Below are 15,657 nucleotides of genomic sequence, written 5' to 3' on the forward strand. Positions count from 1 at the left end.
TCCACCATTTTGGTGCAGTTCAGTTGATTCATCTGTGCTGCCAAATAATGTCTAAAGCAGACTCCAGGCAGTAACTGGAGAGTTAAGGAATAGTTATGACTGGCAAGCTTAGAGTGAGAGATGGAAAGGGAGGAGGTGAGATAAATTTGGAACAAATTCTTGAGTCGTCTGGGTCTGAAAAGGAAAGATTTGGGACTTTCAGGAGTTGATGGTCAGGGGCACTCTGGTGTATTGTTTGCTTTTTTGAGATGTTGGAACAGGGTAGGCTGGCTGAGCTAGGTACACCTTACGTGCTGACAACAGGACGGGGACTTGGGCAGGAGATGAAAAGGGAATTCTGGAGCTGCCTACACAGGGAGGCCGAGTGGTGCATGAAATAAGCTTGAAGTGACAGATATGTCTGATGAATCCAGAGATTCTAGTGCTCCTGCAGGGCTGTTTAGTTGTCAGTAAAATGTTTTTCAACTTTAAGGAAATCACAAACAAGCCTTCCTTTTGGTTTGTGTACCTTTTGGTCAAGCTGGGAAAAGATGGGGGAGGCCAGAACAAGCTGTTTCTGTAACCAGAACTAGGGCATTGTGATGAGTTTTTGTTGTGGTGGTAATATACATTTTCCTGAAGGATCGTTATGTCAAGTATGCAGGTTATTCATACAGTGATCAGGAAAGGGGTGAGAAACTTTGTATATATGGAGAGGAACTACTTTCTGTAGGACTTGGATCTGTTTGCTGGAGAAATCCAGGAGCTTGGTGAGCTTGATACAGGCTGTAGGAAGAGGAATTGTGTTGTTCTTTGCAGAATAGTTGAATTATATGCAGATAAGTTTAACTGGATCCATGTGCTACAAATTTTCTATGAGATTCAAGCTGAGGCTAACCTACAGGTACACTCAAGTCACACCTGACACCAAAAACCTCGGAGCTGCAAAGACACTGTTAAGTGCTACAAAATGCCTGATACTCTGACAGAATCAGATTCTAGCTGTCTCAAGTCAGATACCCCAGAATGACTGAAAAGTCTAGACAGTTTAATTTTGTCACCACTCTGTCACGTGTGTGTTGGAGGAGGAATCAATTAATGCTTATGAAACAACTGAATGTTTCAAGGACCCATTTAAAGGGTGGGTTTGAAATCACTGTAAAGCTCATTGTGATTCAAAAATTATTGAAATGCTGAAGGCCACGTGTTTGAAAACGGGAAGAAAAATAACAAATGATTGTGCAGTGGTTCAGCACTAAATGTTCCCTGAACTGGCTAAGACAAAGGGACTTTTCGGGGGGGAAATACCATCTGGTTTATAATTGAGCATACTCCAAGGAGGGTGGAGTTCTGAGCAGCACAGGAGTGTTACTGTCTGTTGTTTTCCTGCTTGTGTTTGAGTTTGCAACTCCTGTTATTCTTTAACATTTTTTTTCTACTGTACAGAAAGCATTTGCTTAACAACAATGTGTAGCTACTGTTGCTGCTATGTGACACAATCTGTGCAACCTAATATTCCACATTATAGTATTAGAACATTTACTTGATTATTTATGTGAACTTAGAGCAGAAAAGTGTATTTTCTCCTTAAGTTATGGAGGTTTTGGATTTTATTCAAACTGCCTAATTATAGCAACGAAAACTTACGTGCATTAATTTAGTTAAATTCCTGTGATAGGTTATTTAAAAGTAGATTATTTTAAAGAACGGGAATATAAGATTTGAATCTCATTTGTGTCTTATGAAAATTTGTAATCTGCTGAATGTTTCTGGAATTAATAAATACTACAGTGTGCATAGCCACATCAGAGCATAATTTTGCTAGAAAGTTTAGTTCGTGCTGTAAATTTACAAACTGTTTTGCTTTACTTTTATGTATTTCTAGTTAATGCTCATATGTGGGCAGCGTCTGAAGGTTAGTCAGCTTGCTGAGCCAGCTCTGTTCCTAGTAGTGTTGCTGCAGCAGTGATTCAGAAAGATTCGGAAAAGGTCCAGAAAACGTGCCTGCCCCCATGATCATTATTTCCTAACCAGCCTGTCCCTTTTGCATCAGGATTGGTGAACAGTGTGCCTATATACCTGTTAAACACCACCTTACAACTTACTGTAGGAATTATGGAAGAAAACAGTATTTTTAAAAGGGCTGTTTAACCCTGATTGTGCACTGTTGTGAAAAAAGAAGTTTGAAAATAAACTTTAAACACAACTTCCAAGGTAAACTGATGCTAGGACTATATGCTAAGAGGTTTGGATGCTTATTTTAAATAATATTTCAGGATATGACTTTGCTTTTCTCAGCCTACTCAACTCAGAATGTAGTTTAGCCAAAACAAAATATTTGAGCCCATTTTAACGCCTTCCAAATGTAGTTGCTGCCATGTGGATGAGGCCAAATAGCTTTTTGTGGGCCTTGAGAAATCAAATTTATAAGTTAATGAAGTCTGCAGTTTATCGTAACATGGCAGGTCATTCTGCTCTTACAAAATAAGATTTTACTGTGTGTGTGTGATACTGGAATATCTTTTATTGAAGCACTTCCAAGAATTTTGTTCTCGCTGAGCCCCCCAGGTCTGGCTGTATGCTTGACTACTACCTTGTATACCATCCAGAGATCTGTAGTTATGATCTAGTTCATGTACATATACTATGTTGGATCAATATATATATCAGTGTGTAATACAGCAGGACTTAAAGAAACTTTTAAAAAAGAAAGGATGGTTTGGGGGTTATTTTTTTTTAAAGCCAAAGATAATTGCTTCACTGATCTACTGATTGTCTTTTCTTCGTAGCATAAAGGAATGCCATGGGTTGCCTCTTATAAATGGACAGAATTGTGATCCTTATGCAACAGTGTCTCTTGTGGGGCCTTCCAGGTAACATTTTAGTATGAAATTAATTAATTCAAAATACTGTGATCTTAAACTGGAAAAGTCAGTCATAGGTTTTAAGCAAAATCTTTAGAATAATCTTAAAATGCTTTCTGTGCACATCGTATCTTTCATTGTTCCTGTACTCTCCCCTTCCTTAACATACTTTCAAGATTGTGAAGGTGTTTGGTCTGTCTGAACGACCTGCACTAGTCAAGAACCACTTGTCACTCAGTTCTTTCTTTGTTCTCAGGTTTTGTGCTGGACTCTTGATACCTGCACTGCACTTCCTGTTCATTTTTGTAAAATTCCCACATGGGATGATACAGTCAATTGCTCACTCGCCTTCCTCTGTTCCATGTTTTTATTAATGCATAAGCTTCATTACACTAAATATTCAGCAGTTGGGAGGAAGCAAGAGGGTAGAGGCTCTGGTGAAACCATTCTAGTGCCAGCACCTTCAGGATGCTACATTCAAAGTCCACACAGTTTAAATACCTCATTTTTTGGATCAGTAATCCCGAGTAAATGTTGGGATTTTTCATTTAGGAAAAACTCTATATGCCACACATTCACTGTCTGCAGGGTCCTGCCCAACAGCGTCTAAAGCAAGCTAGGTTTCAGTTGTTTATTTTTTGCAACAACAAACCGAAGCCCGTCTGCTTTCTCTGGTACTGAAGAATTGTCACTGTGAGCATAGTACCAGAATGTCTTCTAGCAAACTTGCATGTTTTAAAGACCTCAGAATTATTGTCCCTGAGTAAGCTCTGAGTGAATGGGGCATTTTTTCATTCTTGGTAATACATGATCACATTTTTTTAGGTTTGTGTTGCACTTTCTGGTGGGTGTTTTTTGTTTTGTTTTGATGGGTTGGAATTTTTGAAGAGGACTAGGGGGATTTGGCCATTATATCTAGAAGTCATGGTGCTGATTGCCAAAGAAGGTAAATTGAGATATAATTTCTGTTTCAGATCTGTAATACAGATGGAACTGGGTGAATGTTGGTCTGACAAAATATCAGCCCTGTTATTATGGGAATATATGTGCAAATCTGACCGAAGTTCCTGGTTAAGACTTTCCGATCTTATGCGTGTGGCTCATGTGCCATGACTGGAATATTTATATGGCCAGTGCCTGAAAAACAGTTAGTTGATGTCTAGGACACTTTTTCTTCTCCCTCATCTCTTTTCCCCCCATGTCTTATGTTTGTTTCTTTTAGAAAGTGTTTCTATAGCCCGTAATTAACTAAATAAGACTGTATTCTTTTATAAAATGGGAAAAATTTATAAAAATAAAAACAAATTATCTATATAAAACACAAGGGAGTGGGGAGCAATTGTTTTGTTTGACCCTATGCTGTTTAGCATCTAGTAGTAGCAGCGATTGTTTCCAAAGAAAATATTCAGTGGCTTGGTGTAAGCCTCTGTCTATAACAAAGTAGTGGGTACTTGCCCAACAAAAGAGGGTGGGAAAAGTTGAACAAGGTGAGGAAAACTCTGCTTGTAAATTGCAAGCAGTGGTAAAGAAATTGTCACAGACTTACTTTTGAAATGCTTTAGAAATTGTTGATAAGTTTTACTTGATATGAGTAAGTTATACTCGTTTGTGAAATGAAGTAGAAACTTTGAGCTGGACAGATGCGTGACTACCTTGGAATTTTAACTCGTCAAACCATTTTGTGAAGATGAACTTATTTTATTTGAAAATTTTCTTCATTGCTCAAATTGGTCTCTAAAATGACAAAAAATGTTTTAACTTAAATGCATGGGTCCTTCTTGACAATAGAATGTCTTTATAATTGTGTGTTTTAAGTTGTCTATGGTAAAAATTTTACCACATTGGAACAGGAATGACCAAAAGAAGACCAAAGTAAAGAAGAAAACAAGCAATCCGCAGTTTAACGAAAAATTTTATTTTGAGGTAACTTTTTGTGTAGTATTCTGCCTGTTAATCTATTTTATGCAACCCTTCAAATATTTTTAAGCAAGCTGCATAGCAGTACCTAACATAGAAAGCTCTTTTCAAGCAAATTGAAGAGCTTTTACTAGCCTCTCAAATGTAAGTGAATGATGTACTTAGATTAATGGGGGCGGCCAGACAATAGCATTCTCCTTCACAAGCATGTATGTGAAGGTAATTTGTTATCTTAAATCATTTTATATAGCATCTGTTGCCATCAGGAGTTCTGAGGGAATTGTAACATACCCTATGGAATTAGATTTAAATATTTTCCTGAACATTGAGCTAACAGCCACCCACCCCACCCCCCAGCTTATTTCTTTAATAAAACAATGTAGTGATAATACCCAGTAAAGGCTAATATTATTATTTTAAAAAGTTAACTTCTTTCGTTATTTAGGATTTTATTTCAGTTCTGCATGAGTTACCCTACAATAACCATATTACAAGTTTGAATTTTCATCTGTTATTTGCAAGTAAGCATACTATACTGTTCAGCTGAGAGCTGGAATTAGTCTATTACATGTGTCTCAAGTGTATTATAATTTTCTGTGTTTATACAGACCCTGGTCCTGTTGCGGGACTTCAGTGAGAAACTGTTCTATACTTAACGTTTAGAGTATCAACATATGGCATGAGTTTCAGTTGACCTGCTCAAGATACTGAGTGTAGTTTCTTAGGAAATAAAGATACTAGGATAAAAAATGTGATCCAAACTGCTCTGGTAACTTTGAGTTATGATTTATTGGAGTTAAACTGAGAATGCAGTCAGTCAAGAAATGAGGAAAATTTAAATAAGAGGTTATAATTGTGGTATAATTAGCGAAAGAAGAGTGGACTTCTTGTTTCCTTAAATATCTCAGAACTAACTTTAATGTTTTCTTGGGGCTCATGCTGAAACCAAATAAATTCTTGTCACTTTCATGTCATACTTCTTGTTTTTTGGTGTTTTTTTTGTAATAGATCTACACTGTAATTCCCTTAGATACTAGCTAGCCCTCATCGGGCTCCACCACGAACCCTTCTTGACCCATTTTTCACCTGCTTTCTGTCAAAGGGCAGTTTGGTGATCTGAACATTTTCCCTTTTAAAAGGAATAGTAATTATTTATCAGTACTAAAGAGGCAGGGTTTTCTTTGTCTTTTGACATCCATAATACAGCAGTAAAAAGTGTGTTAATTTATTTGCAGGTAACCAGGTCCAGCAGTTATACCAAGAAGTCCCAGTTTCAGGTGGAAGAAGAAGATATTGAGAAACTGGAAGTCAGGTAAGTGATGTAGGCTAGAATGTAATTTTATTTTATCATTAATAAACCATAACAGTTTATGATCAAGGCAATAAAAAAAGTTTTATTTTAGTGTAACTCTAGAGAACTACTGATAAGACTCGTAGAAAAGATCCTTCTAACATATAAAATGACTCAAATCTTTAGTGTGTTTCTTACTGAAGATGAGACTTTTTCTTTTAAGTAAATAGTGGTAGAGTGTATCTAGCAGCTTAAACTTGTTTCCTGTGCCTGTGAATGAAGAGATAAGAGGACCTCACATCAATATATATTAGTTTGGGCACAATATTAATAATAGAAAGACAAAAACTCTTGAAGGCTAGCGTGTGTTTCTTAATAGGCATAAGAAAAAGAATGTAGTGGTAAGTTTAAATAACTGTTATAGGAATATCTAAATTAGAATTGTGTATATATTTAGGAAAATAGTCATGCCCCAACAAATCTAGTATTTTATTTTTTTTTGTTCTTCTTAACAACTGCTGTCTGTCAGAAATGTCAGAGGTAAGAAGTAAGAGAAAAAAACCAAGGTGCATGTCTAGAGTCTGTGATCCCTTCTGAGGTTGTAAGCATATGAGCTGCTGTTTTGAAAAACAAGCGCATGTGTTGGTGTGACATTGCAGTGTGTGCCAAATTCTAGCAATTAGATAGGTATATGTAAATATATTGGTTTAAAAGGTCAGTTGAATTACCTGAGAGGAAATGTGCACAGTTCTGTGGGTGGAGACTGCTCAGAATACATATGTTGCCAATAGCACTTTTATTTACTGATGCAAGGTCTGCAAGTCTAACTTTCACTGTTCGTTTCTTTATCTGTTCTTTATGGGTTAATAAGCCACTTGTTTTATTCTTCTTGATTTAATTAGAATGGAGTGAGATTTCTAACATTTTCTGCCTGCATGCATGTGGATTAGTGCTGTAAGGCAGTTATTGTTAACTTGAAGATTTTTATTTCTCTCTGGGAGGAAAGAAAAATAAGCAATTCTCTTATTTTCAGGGTTGACCTATGGAATAATGGAAACCTGGTACAAGACATCTTTCTAGGAGAAATTAAAGTTCCTGTGAAGGTGTTAAGAAATGAATCATTTCAAGCATGGTGAGAATGGTGGCTCAGTGAATTTGCTTCTATCTTGCAGATCTTCTCTTGCAAAAGATATGTTTTAGTCTATCTGTTAAAATATGTCTTCCTGTTCTAGTCTAGGTAAAATGTCTTTCTATAAAGTTTCCCTGCTCAATAAATTAACCTTGCCAGAGGGTACGTTTAGCTCTTTTCTTCCCCCAGTCTGCCCACTCACACGGAATAGTTCATGTGTGCAAGGGGGAAGCGCAGGGAGTGAAGGAAGACTGACTGTGACTCTTAAAGCCAGCTTGCTGGGTTATAGTGATCTGTGTATGCTTTTCAGCCTAACAGGTAAACCTGGAACTCCTCAGAATTGCACCACTTGTAATTAAATTCCTAAGTCAGACTTCCAGAATGACTGGTGAAGAGTTTATTTAAAAGTAATCATTAAATACGGCCTGCCCCCCCCCCCGCCCCAGGGAGTTTCAGAAAGTATCCTCTGAAACCAGCCCAATGTTATTTCAGGAGAGCAGGCACAGAAGTTTAGAAGTCCCTTCATACCTTACTCTTCCAACTTCAGGAAAGACTGACCTCTGCTTGAAGTGTAACAGCAACCTCCATTCTGAAGTTCTTGCAAGCAGGAGCCAGTCCCTAGCTCCTTTTCTGTCCCAGATGCTTAGCGGCAGAAAGTGATGAGTACAACAGATTCGAATGCCTCAAAGTGTGTAGAATGTTCTGCTTTTAGTGAACCTTTCAGTACAGAGAAAAGAATGAACAAATATTTCACATACCCATGTAGAAAACACACAGGAAGGAAGTGGGTAAATAGGAACTAAATGGAACACAGGTCTTGGCCAGGAGCCATTATGGCTGCGTGCCACATACTCACTACCTCAGGCTCCAGGTGCTTGGAAGTGTTTTAAGCTGAACTCTGATTCTTAGTCTTAGTGTTTGAATGTGATCCTAAACATAAGAAATGTTTATGTCAGTTTTCTTTTACATGGTGCATTGCAGGCACAGGCTTGCTCTGCCAGTGCTGTGAACTGATCAAAAGCTATATGACCATGTCAATATAACAACATGCCTCTGTTAACAGCTTCAAAGAGAAAGGGTAGATTAACATGGACTCATTACCAGTGTATTGTGTTCATAGAGCTTTTTGAATTGACCTGACTCCTGTCTAGTTCACTTGAAGCACCGATAGACAGATTTGTGTCTGCTAATACACTTCGTAGGCATACCTTGTATTGAACATCTTCATATCCAATTATGATCTGCTTATCAAAGACAGTTCTGTGATAAGAAATAACTAATTTTTTTTATACCGTTACTAATTTACAGAAAATGTTTTTGAATACAGCTGAAGTACAGCAGGTAAAAGAGTATCACTAGTATTAAATATTGGGAAAATAAACAGAAGAGTCATGCTGTTAAGCAGAGGGTCTTGTAAATCAGTTTTACTATATATTAGCACGCCAGCCTGGGCAATGCATCTGATAATTAAAAAAAAAAGTCTGATCTTCCGATTGTAGAAGTAAAAATATATATGCGTGTAAAAGAATATTTGAAAATATGATTTCATTTGTTGGGCAAATGTTGAAACTATGCTGTGACACTACTTAAAAGCTTCTAAAATTTTTGTAGGGCTGCGCCTCCTGTTGGAATACAGTTGAACTACAGCAAAAGCCATTGAATTGTTTAATCTATTTTGTATTGAGAGTAGGAAAAAAGCACATTTTTTTTTTCTCACTTAATCTTTTTTTGTTTTTTCCTCATGAATGCAGCCTGTTAAGATTATATAGTTTTACTGGCTTCAGACTAGACCATTTGAATTGATAATGCTAGCTGTTCCATCTGCAACGTCCAACACCCTAAATATAACTTCGGTGAAAAATGAGAAGGTTGAACATAATTTCTAACTTTCCGCTCTCCCAGTTGAGATACAAGAAGTATATCCTATTTCACTGTTCAGAAAGATATGAGGAAATAAATACATGTTTCATTATGTGCTGAAGATGCATCAAATGCTGCTCCTTTTTTTACTTTACTCTCAAGTTTTTTAATATGACTTTTATTGTCAGTTTTCAGACTCGGTTTCTGAATACTGAAGTAATTAAATGCCATACTTTACTTTATTGTAGAATTAGTCAAGTTAAAGAAATGTCATTTAAAACTTTTTAATTGCCCTGTTGCTTTCAGGTACTTACTTCAACCAAGAGAAAATGGAAACAAATCTTCTAAAAGTGATGATTTGGGATCACTTAGATTAAATATCTGTTATACTGAAGACTGTGTGCTTCCATCTGAATACTACACTTCCCTAAGAAACTTGCTGCTAAAATCATCAGATGTTCAGGTACTTCAGTTGAAAATATCTTTTAAAATTAAAACTTAGTGAATTATGCAATTATGTATAAAACAGTATGAATTATGCATAATTCAGAGAATTTTTGTTGTTCCATTGTGCAAATTACTTCTGTCACAGCCAGATGAGCAGCCTGTAGAAAGCATTTACTTCTGCTCCAAACTACCAAGATTTTCTTCTTACTTTAGAAAAACCAGCAGAGATAGTGTGCTGTGTGACTGGAAGAGATAAACTTTCTTCTCGTTGGTTGCCCCAGCTGCTATTGGCCCCCTGAGTATAGTGGTTTTCAGGGGACATTGATCCATTATTGGCCATGAAGGGGCAGATAATCACCTTTACCAAAAATAGTTGCTTCAGAATTGATTTCTAATTCAGCTTCTTCTGAATTGCTTCTGTCTTCCCCAGTGTGTTAATCAACGTGTCTGGATTTCTCACCTGGACATGGTGACAAAGAGGGAAGTGTTGTAGATGGCTACTGTAACCTTGAGATGGGAATCAGATTCTAGTAACCAGGTTTTGTATTCCTAGGTCTTTTATAGCCTTTCTTCGGTGTTGGTGAAGTACCGGCACAGGAGAAGAAGAGTGAAGAGGAAGCAGATTGTGACTAAAATTTTTCCTAGCCCATATTCAGATACTACTTCACTGGAAGTCGGGAAGACCTGACTGTGTAGCTAGTGGCAGTCAGCGGCTGTCTTTGTCACTTAAATGAAATAATATTGTCAGTTGTTTTTTTTTTTAATTGGAATTTCCAGCTGTAGAATGGCAACCAACAGAAGTGTGAGAACTGTGTTTTAATGTGCTCTGATTAAATTTCTGAAGTCCTATAAAGATATACGACACTATAGTACAGCAATTGCTTTACTGCCTCTTCCTGGGATATGTGACGAAGCCATAGTGTAGCCCTTTAGGGAGAATGAGAAGCGTGAGTAGATGCTGAGTTTGATTCTCAAATGTCAAGTACAGAGTAGATAGTAGCAATTTTCAGTTAAGTATTTCTGTAGAACAGAAACTTTCAGTTGCCATATTATACAGCAGATATTGAAACTTTCTTCTAAGAAGCTGTATCTGTAGTCTTGTTAGATTTGATCTGTCCTTTACCAAATACATGTAGAACATTTAACTGCTTCGCTGATGATTTCATGTTCTGCTTTCTTACAGCCGATTTCTGCATCTGCTGCCTACATACTGAGTGAAGTTTGTCGAGACAAGTATGATGCTGTTCTGCCTCTTGTACGATTGTTGCTACACCACCATAAGCTAGTTCCATTTGTTGCTGCAGTGGCAGAACTAGATCTGAAGGACACACAGTATGTATTTCATGTTTAGTGATGTCATGCCTTTTAAAATTACTCTAAGAGTTTCGAAGGGCTTCATGATACAATATTAATAAGTGAACATGTTGATTTCTTTCATTATGTAAAACTGACTAAATACATTAATCTTTTAATGCTAGTTCATAAAAACATTCATTAAAATCATATTGAAGCTGGGAGTCAGAGTTAGTGATTGTGTGCTATTTGATAAATTTTCTTATAGCTAGTATACAGCTAAACATAAGAAGCTAGCAGTCTAGAGTTGTGTCTAAGAACATAGTTTTTGTTTCAAAATGTCATAATTTGGCCACGCTTAAAATTTTACTGGTCATTAGATGGGTACTTAATGTTTTTAAAATTCTTGAGAATCTTAGCCTGTTTACTTTAGTATGTGACTTAAATGAGGGGTACTCTTTTCCTGCAAAGATGCCTTGTAAGTATGTGTCCTCCTGCATGCCTTGAAAGTAGCAAGCACAGGAGCTTTTCCAAGTAGCAGCTTATGGCCTGTGAATTTGTAGCCCTGTGGTTAGGAGAAAAATGAAGTAGACCTGAGTAGTGGCCACTGAGGTGCCGAGTCATGTCCTGTGGAGATGTGGAAGGGATTTTGTCACCACAGAGTAGTTCATTTCAAAGCTGACCTACTCGAGATTTAAATAAGTTGAGACAGTTTAATTGTGTAGAAAGAGGTGACGCATGGAAAATAATTCTCTAAACTGTGTTTTAGTACACACATTCCTTTCCATTATAATTGAACTGTAACAAAGAAAGATTAAACTAAATCTCTTTGATTAGAAAGGTTTACTTTGCATAGCTGGCTCTCAGTTTTCTTCAACAGCTATAATGAATTAAAAGCATAACCCTAGATTAAATATGTTTTGGTCAAACTGAGTTTATCAATATAGTGTAGCAGCATGCTATTTATTGTAGCTCTAAGATATTTTTTTTCACCCAGACTGCTGGAGGAAGAATTGTATATTGGTGAGTTACAAGGTTTCATTATTTTGGAATTTCCCAAATTGTTGTTTCTCACATTCAGCACTGGATTATAACTTCCTTTGTCTAAAATTTCTTAGGCTTTTCCGTATGGTTTTATGTTCCTCGTTTTGGTAATAGCTGTAATAATATTCTTGTTTATTCTCTTTCTGTTCCTGAGTAGTGCTTTTGTAAGCTGGGTATCTAGGTTCTGGAATTCCTCACTGAAACATGTGAAAAAAATAGTTATTTAAAGACAAGATAAAGTATTAATCGGGTTCTGTAACTGAGCTTCTTTTTTTTTCCCCCTGTTCAAATAAAATAAATTGTTTTATTACAGAGAAGCAAACACAGTCTTCAGAGGCAACTCGTTAGCAACTCGCTGTGTAGATGAAATGATGAAAATAGTGGGGAAGCACTACCTAAAGGTTACTTTGAAACCGGTTATTGATGAGGTAGGATATCCTACTTGAAACTCTTTCAGGGCAGTTAGCCGCTGGAGCATCCAGTCTCTTTGATAGCCATTCTTCTTAAAGCTTCTTTTGTGGTAGTGATCGGTCGGGTGGGGGAATTCTAGAGGAAAGTTAAACTGAGCAATAATTCATGAAGTTCAGTGGAAGGAGCTGCTTTTTGTTATTTTTGTTTCAGATGCTTGAAAATAAGCAGTCAATGATAGTTGCTCCAGCCTGTAACACATCGCAGAATTTATCAGCATGATGCTTGAAGTAATTGCTGCATATAAAAAGTCACACACAAAAGTGACTATGACTACTGCGTGCTGTTATGGATAGTTAGAACCTATTTTGAGTTTTTACTGCTATATCTAGGACAGAATCTGGTTTTAAATAGGTGCATTTCCATGATTTCTGTCCGAAAAATTGAACTCCTGTAGTTTTGTTTGTTTCAGATATGCGAGTCTCCTAAACCCTGTGAAATAGATCCCATTAAATTACGAGAAGGGGATAACGTAGACATTAATATGGTGAGTTTCCTAATTTGTTTTTCCTAATTTAAACTTTAACAATCTGATACAAAAACATTTTAAAAAGCAACTCTGTATAGTGGAAAATAAGTGGTAGCAGTATAATCGTCTGATTCTTGAGTAAGCACAGAACTTGCATTTTCTTATCCCTGGTTATGAACGCATCAAAGGAAAAGTCCAGTGGAAAGTGTGACAGGGAGGACAAGCTGAACAGGATTAGTCTTCCTTACCAATTTGTTGGGTGTTGTGATTCCTGATGTTTTGTACTTCGCATCTAATGAAGGACGTAATTAGGACTGCTTTAACACTTTTGATTGAAGTTTTGCTTGCTGCCTGCCTGTTAAGAGGATGACATTTAAGGCAATAGTTGCGGCAACAAACTGAATTAACATTCACTAGGTGTGCATGGGAAGTGCTCCTTACTTATAACATGTTGTTGTCAAATATTATTAGGCTTTTCAAATATGCACTGTACTAAAATATATAATTGAATAGTCAGGCAATGTTCTGATAAAAGCAATTGTACTGTTACGTTTATGTTCAGAAAAAAACATAAATGCAAATGTTAATGGTCTGAAAAAATACCTTTTTTCATAATTGCAGGAAAATCTACGCTATTATGTAGACAAAGTATTCCGTGAAATTGTGCGGTCAAGTATAAGTTGCCCTACCCTAATGTGTGATGTTTTTTATTCTTTGAGGCATCTGGCTGCCAAACGATTTCCACGTAAGTGTTCTCTAAAATCTTCTGAAAATGGTGTTCAGAGTGGTACTTGCCTTCTACAGTTAACTTATGGGGATTGTTAAAATTCTTGCCTTGTCCAAAGCTGTGCCCTGAACCTTCTCACCTTGACAATCGGGTATTTGTTTTTTCTGCCAGTCTGTAAGCCAGAGTAAAGCCCTATGGTCAATCAGCAGGAGCTATGTGTTTTCTGATAAAAAAATGTAGCAGGTCAGAAACACTGCAAGATAGCAGCAAATAAGAAGTTGCTAATAAAAGTATGAGACAACAAAAGAAAAGCACAAGTAATACAGAAGAGATTTAGTTGATATACATGTAAAATTTGGAAGAGCTTATCTGTTGATTGCTTCTAAAGGAGCAAGATGTAGTCTTGAAAATAAATTCAGTACTTATATCTTAACTACAGGAACTGCAACTGTTGACTATTACCAGCACATTCATAACATATGTGAAGTTAGCTTTACTACTATAACTTTACTACTTATGGATAGTTTTGAGGAGGGTGGATAATGTAAAATATTTAGTACATTTGTAATATGACCAATATTAGAACAATTTAATTGTTTCAGAATGGTTTGAATATAGGAATAATGTGGTAGATCGGAAATACTCTTATACAACAGTCAGTTAAAATCTGAAATGTTGTGTTAATAGGCTATAAATGAAGAATATCCTTCTCATAATCTGGAGCCTTTCTCTGATCCATGTTTGTCACTGGAACTGATGCCATAAAGTCATCTAATTTAGACAGTCCTTTCAGAATAGCTAACTTCCCAGACAGGTCAGATTGAAGTAGTCAGTCAGAATAAGAATGTGATCGCATTATATTTCCCAGTATAAAGTTGTAAATATCTGCAAAATAGTAAATGAGAAAGTCCTCATGACAATTATGTATCAACATGGGTTTATGATGCAACTCAGAATTGGAGTTGGTTGTTCATATGTATTGACTAAGTTTGTTGTGCAGCATTAATGTATTTGAGTTGATCGGTGTTTAGCTTTATGGGTAAATAAACCAAATAGCCCTAGTGTTTCAAGGCAACTGCTAGAGTATTTTCTCTTTTGGGTCAATGTATATACAGCTGTACCTAATCAACACTCTGTATGTAAATGTATGCAATATTCTCATCATTCCTAATAGTGGAGCTGATGAGCCAGTTTTACAAGAACAACTTATTTTCAGAGGAAGAAACCCTCCATTATAAGTAGAACACTTCTTACTGCGGTCACCTTGCTCATTTCATGCACTTCATTGGTTTCTCTATTCTGTTTTAAAATACATGTCTCCTTAAGAAGATAACATCAGAGGATTTTTATGTCTTCATTGTTTCCTGTTAAGTTCAGTGCATGTTACATTTCATGGTTTCTCTCTGCAGATGACCCTCATGTGCAGTATTCTGCAGTGAGCAGCTTTGTGTTTCTTCGTTTCTTTGCTGTAGCCGTAGTCTCACCTCATACTTTTCATTTACGACCTCACCATCCAGTAAGTTTCGTGAAGCTTTGTTCTGGTTTATTCATGACAGTCAGATCTGTTTATCTGGGAAGGTGTAAATTACTTTCAGTGGGTCTGTCACTGGGAAATAAGATTACTAAATGTCTCTTAAGTCGAGTTTTCAATTTTATACCTCACCAGAGGAACTAAGGCATTTGCAGTTCTTTAAGCATCAGATTTTTCAGTCTCTAGGAGGGTGAGGTGTTCTCAGATGATGTAAAAGAGCTATTGATATTAAAGACACTCTGCCTTTTTTTTTTTTTTTGGAATGTGCTGCTTGCTTTGGACAGTGACATGGGGTTCTTGGGAAGGCGTATGCCTGAACTGCGTTTGTTTTTTACACCGTGGAAGTTAAATATCCAGATGTCACTTTTACTACTTAAAAAGTATTTTGATTTGTGTCTTAAATGAGGGATGTAGAGTTATCCAGTACTTGGTCTGTGTATTTCTGGACTCAGCTAGTTGCAGCGGGTTGCCTAATGTTCTGTTCTCAAATTGCCAAGTAGATATTCATTACAAAACCCAAACTTTAAAGACAGGGATATGAAGAAAAAAACCCTGTAATATTTTCATGTAACATTTGTATGAAATCTTCTGCTCCAGAAGTGTATCTTTGTTAGCTTATTTAATCTACTTAATATTTG

The 15,657-nt window shown here is 36.6% G+C and overlaps 1 protein-coding gene across 3 annotated transcripts in view; it reads left to right on the plus strand.

Moving 5' to 3' along the window:
* The window catches only part of RASA2 (RAS p21 protein activator 2), a 51,262-nt gene that overhangs the window by 25,794 nt on the left and 9,811 nt on the right, over nt 1-15,657 (plus strand). For 2 of the 3 annotated variants that reach the window (XM_037406839.1, XM_037406837.1), the window contains exons 6-15: nt 2,769-2,852; nt 4,694-4,766; nt 5,996-6,072; nt 7,085-7,183; nt 9,347-9,503; nt 10,671-10,819; nt 12,138-12,252; nt 12,690-12,779; nt 13,383-13,506; nt 14,898-15,004. In XM_037406839.1, coding sequence (XP_037262736.1) covers nt 2,769-2,852; nt 4,694-4,766; nt 5,996-6,072; nt 7,085-7,183; nt 9,347-9,503; nt 10,671-10,819; nt 12,138-12,252; nt 12,690-12,779; nt 13,383-13,506; nt 14,898-15,004 — 1,075 coding nt within the window. The remainder of the gene's footprint in view (nt 1-2,768; nt 2,853-4,693; nt 4,767-5,995; nt 6,073-7,084; nt 7,184-9,346; nt 9,504-10,670; nt 10,820-12,137; nt 12,253-12,689; nt 12,780-13,382; nt 13,507-14,897; nt 15,005-15,657) is intronic. The other variant, XM_037406838.1, reaches the window with a different exon arrangement.

This window comes from Falco rusticolus, chromosome 13, assembly GCF_015220075.1.
Source record: "Falco rusticolus isolate bFalRus1 chromosome 13, bFalRus1.pri, whole genome shotgun sequence".
NCBI lineage: Eukaryota > Metazoa > Chordata > Aves > Falconiformes > Falconidae > Falco > Falco rusticolus.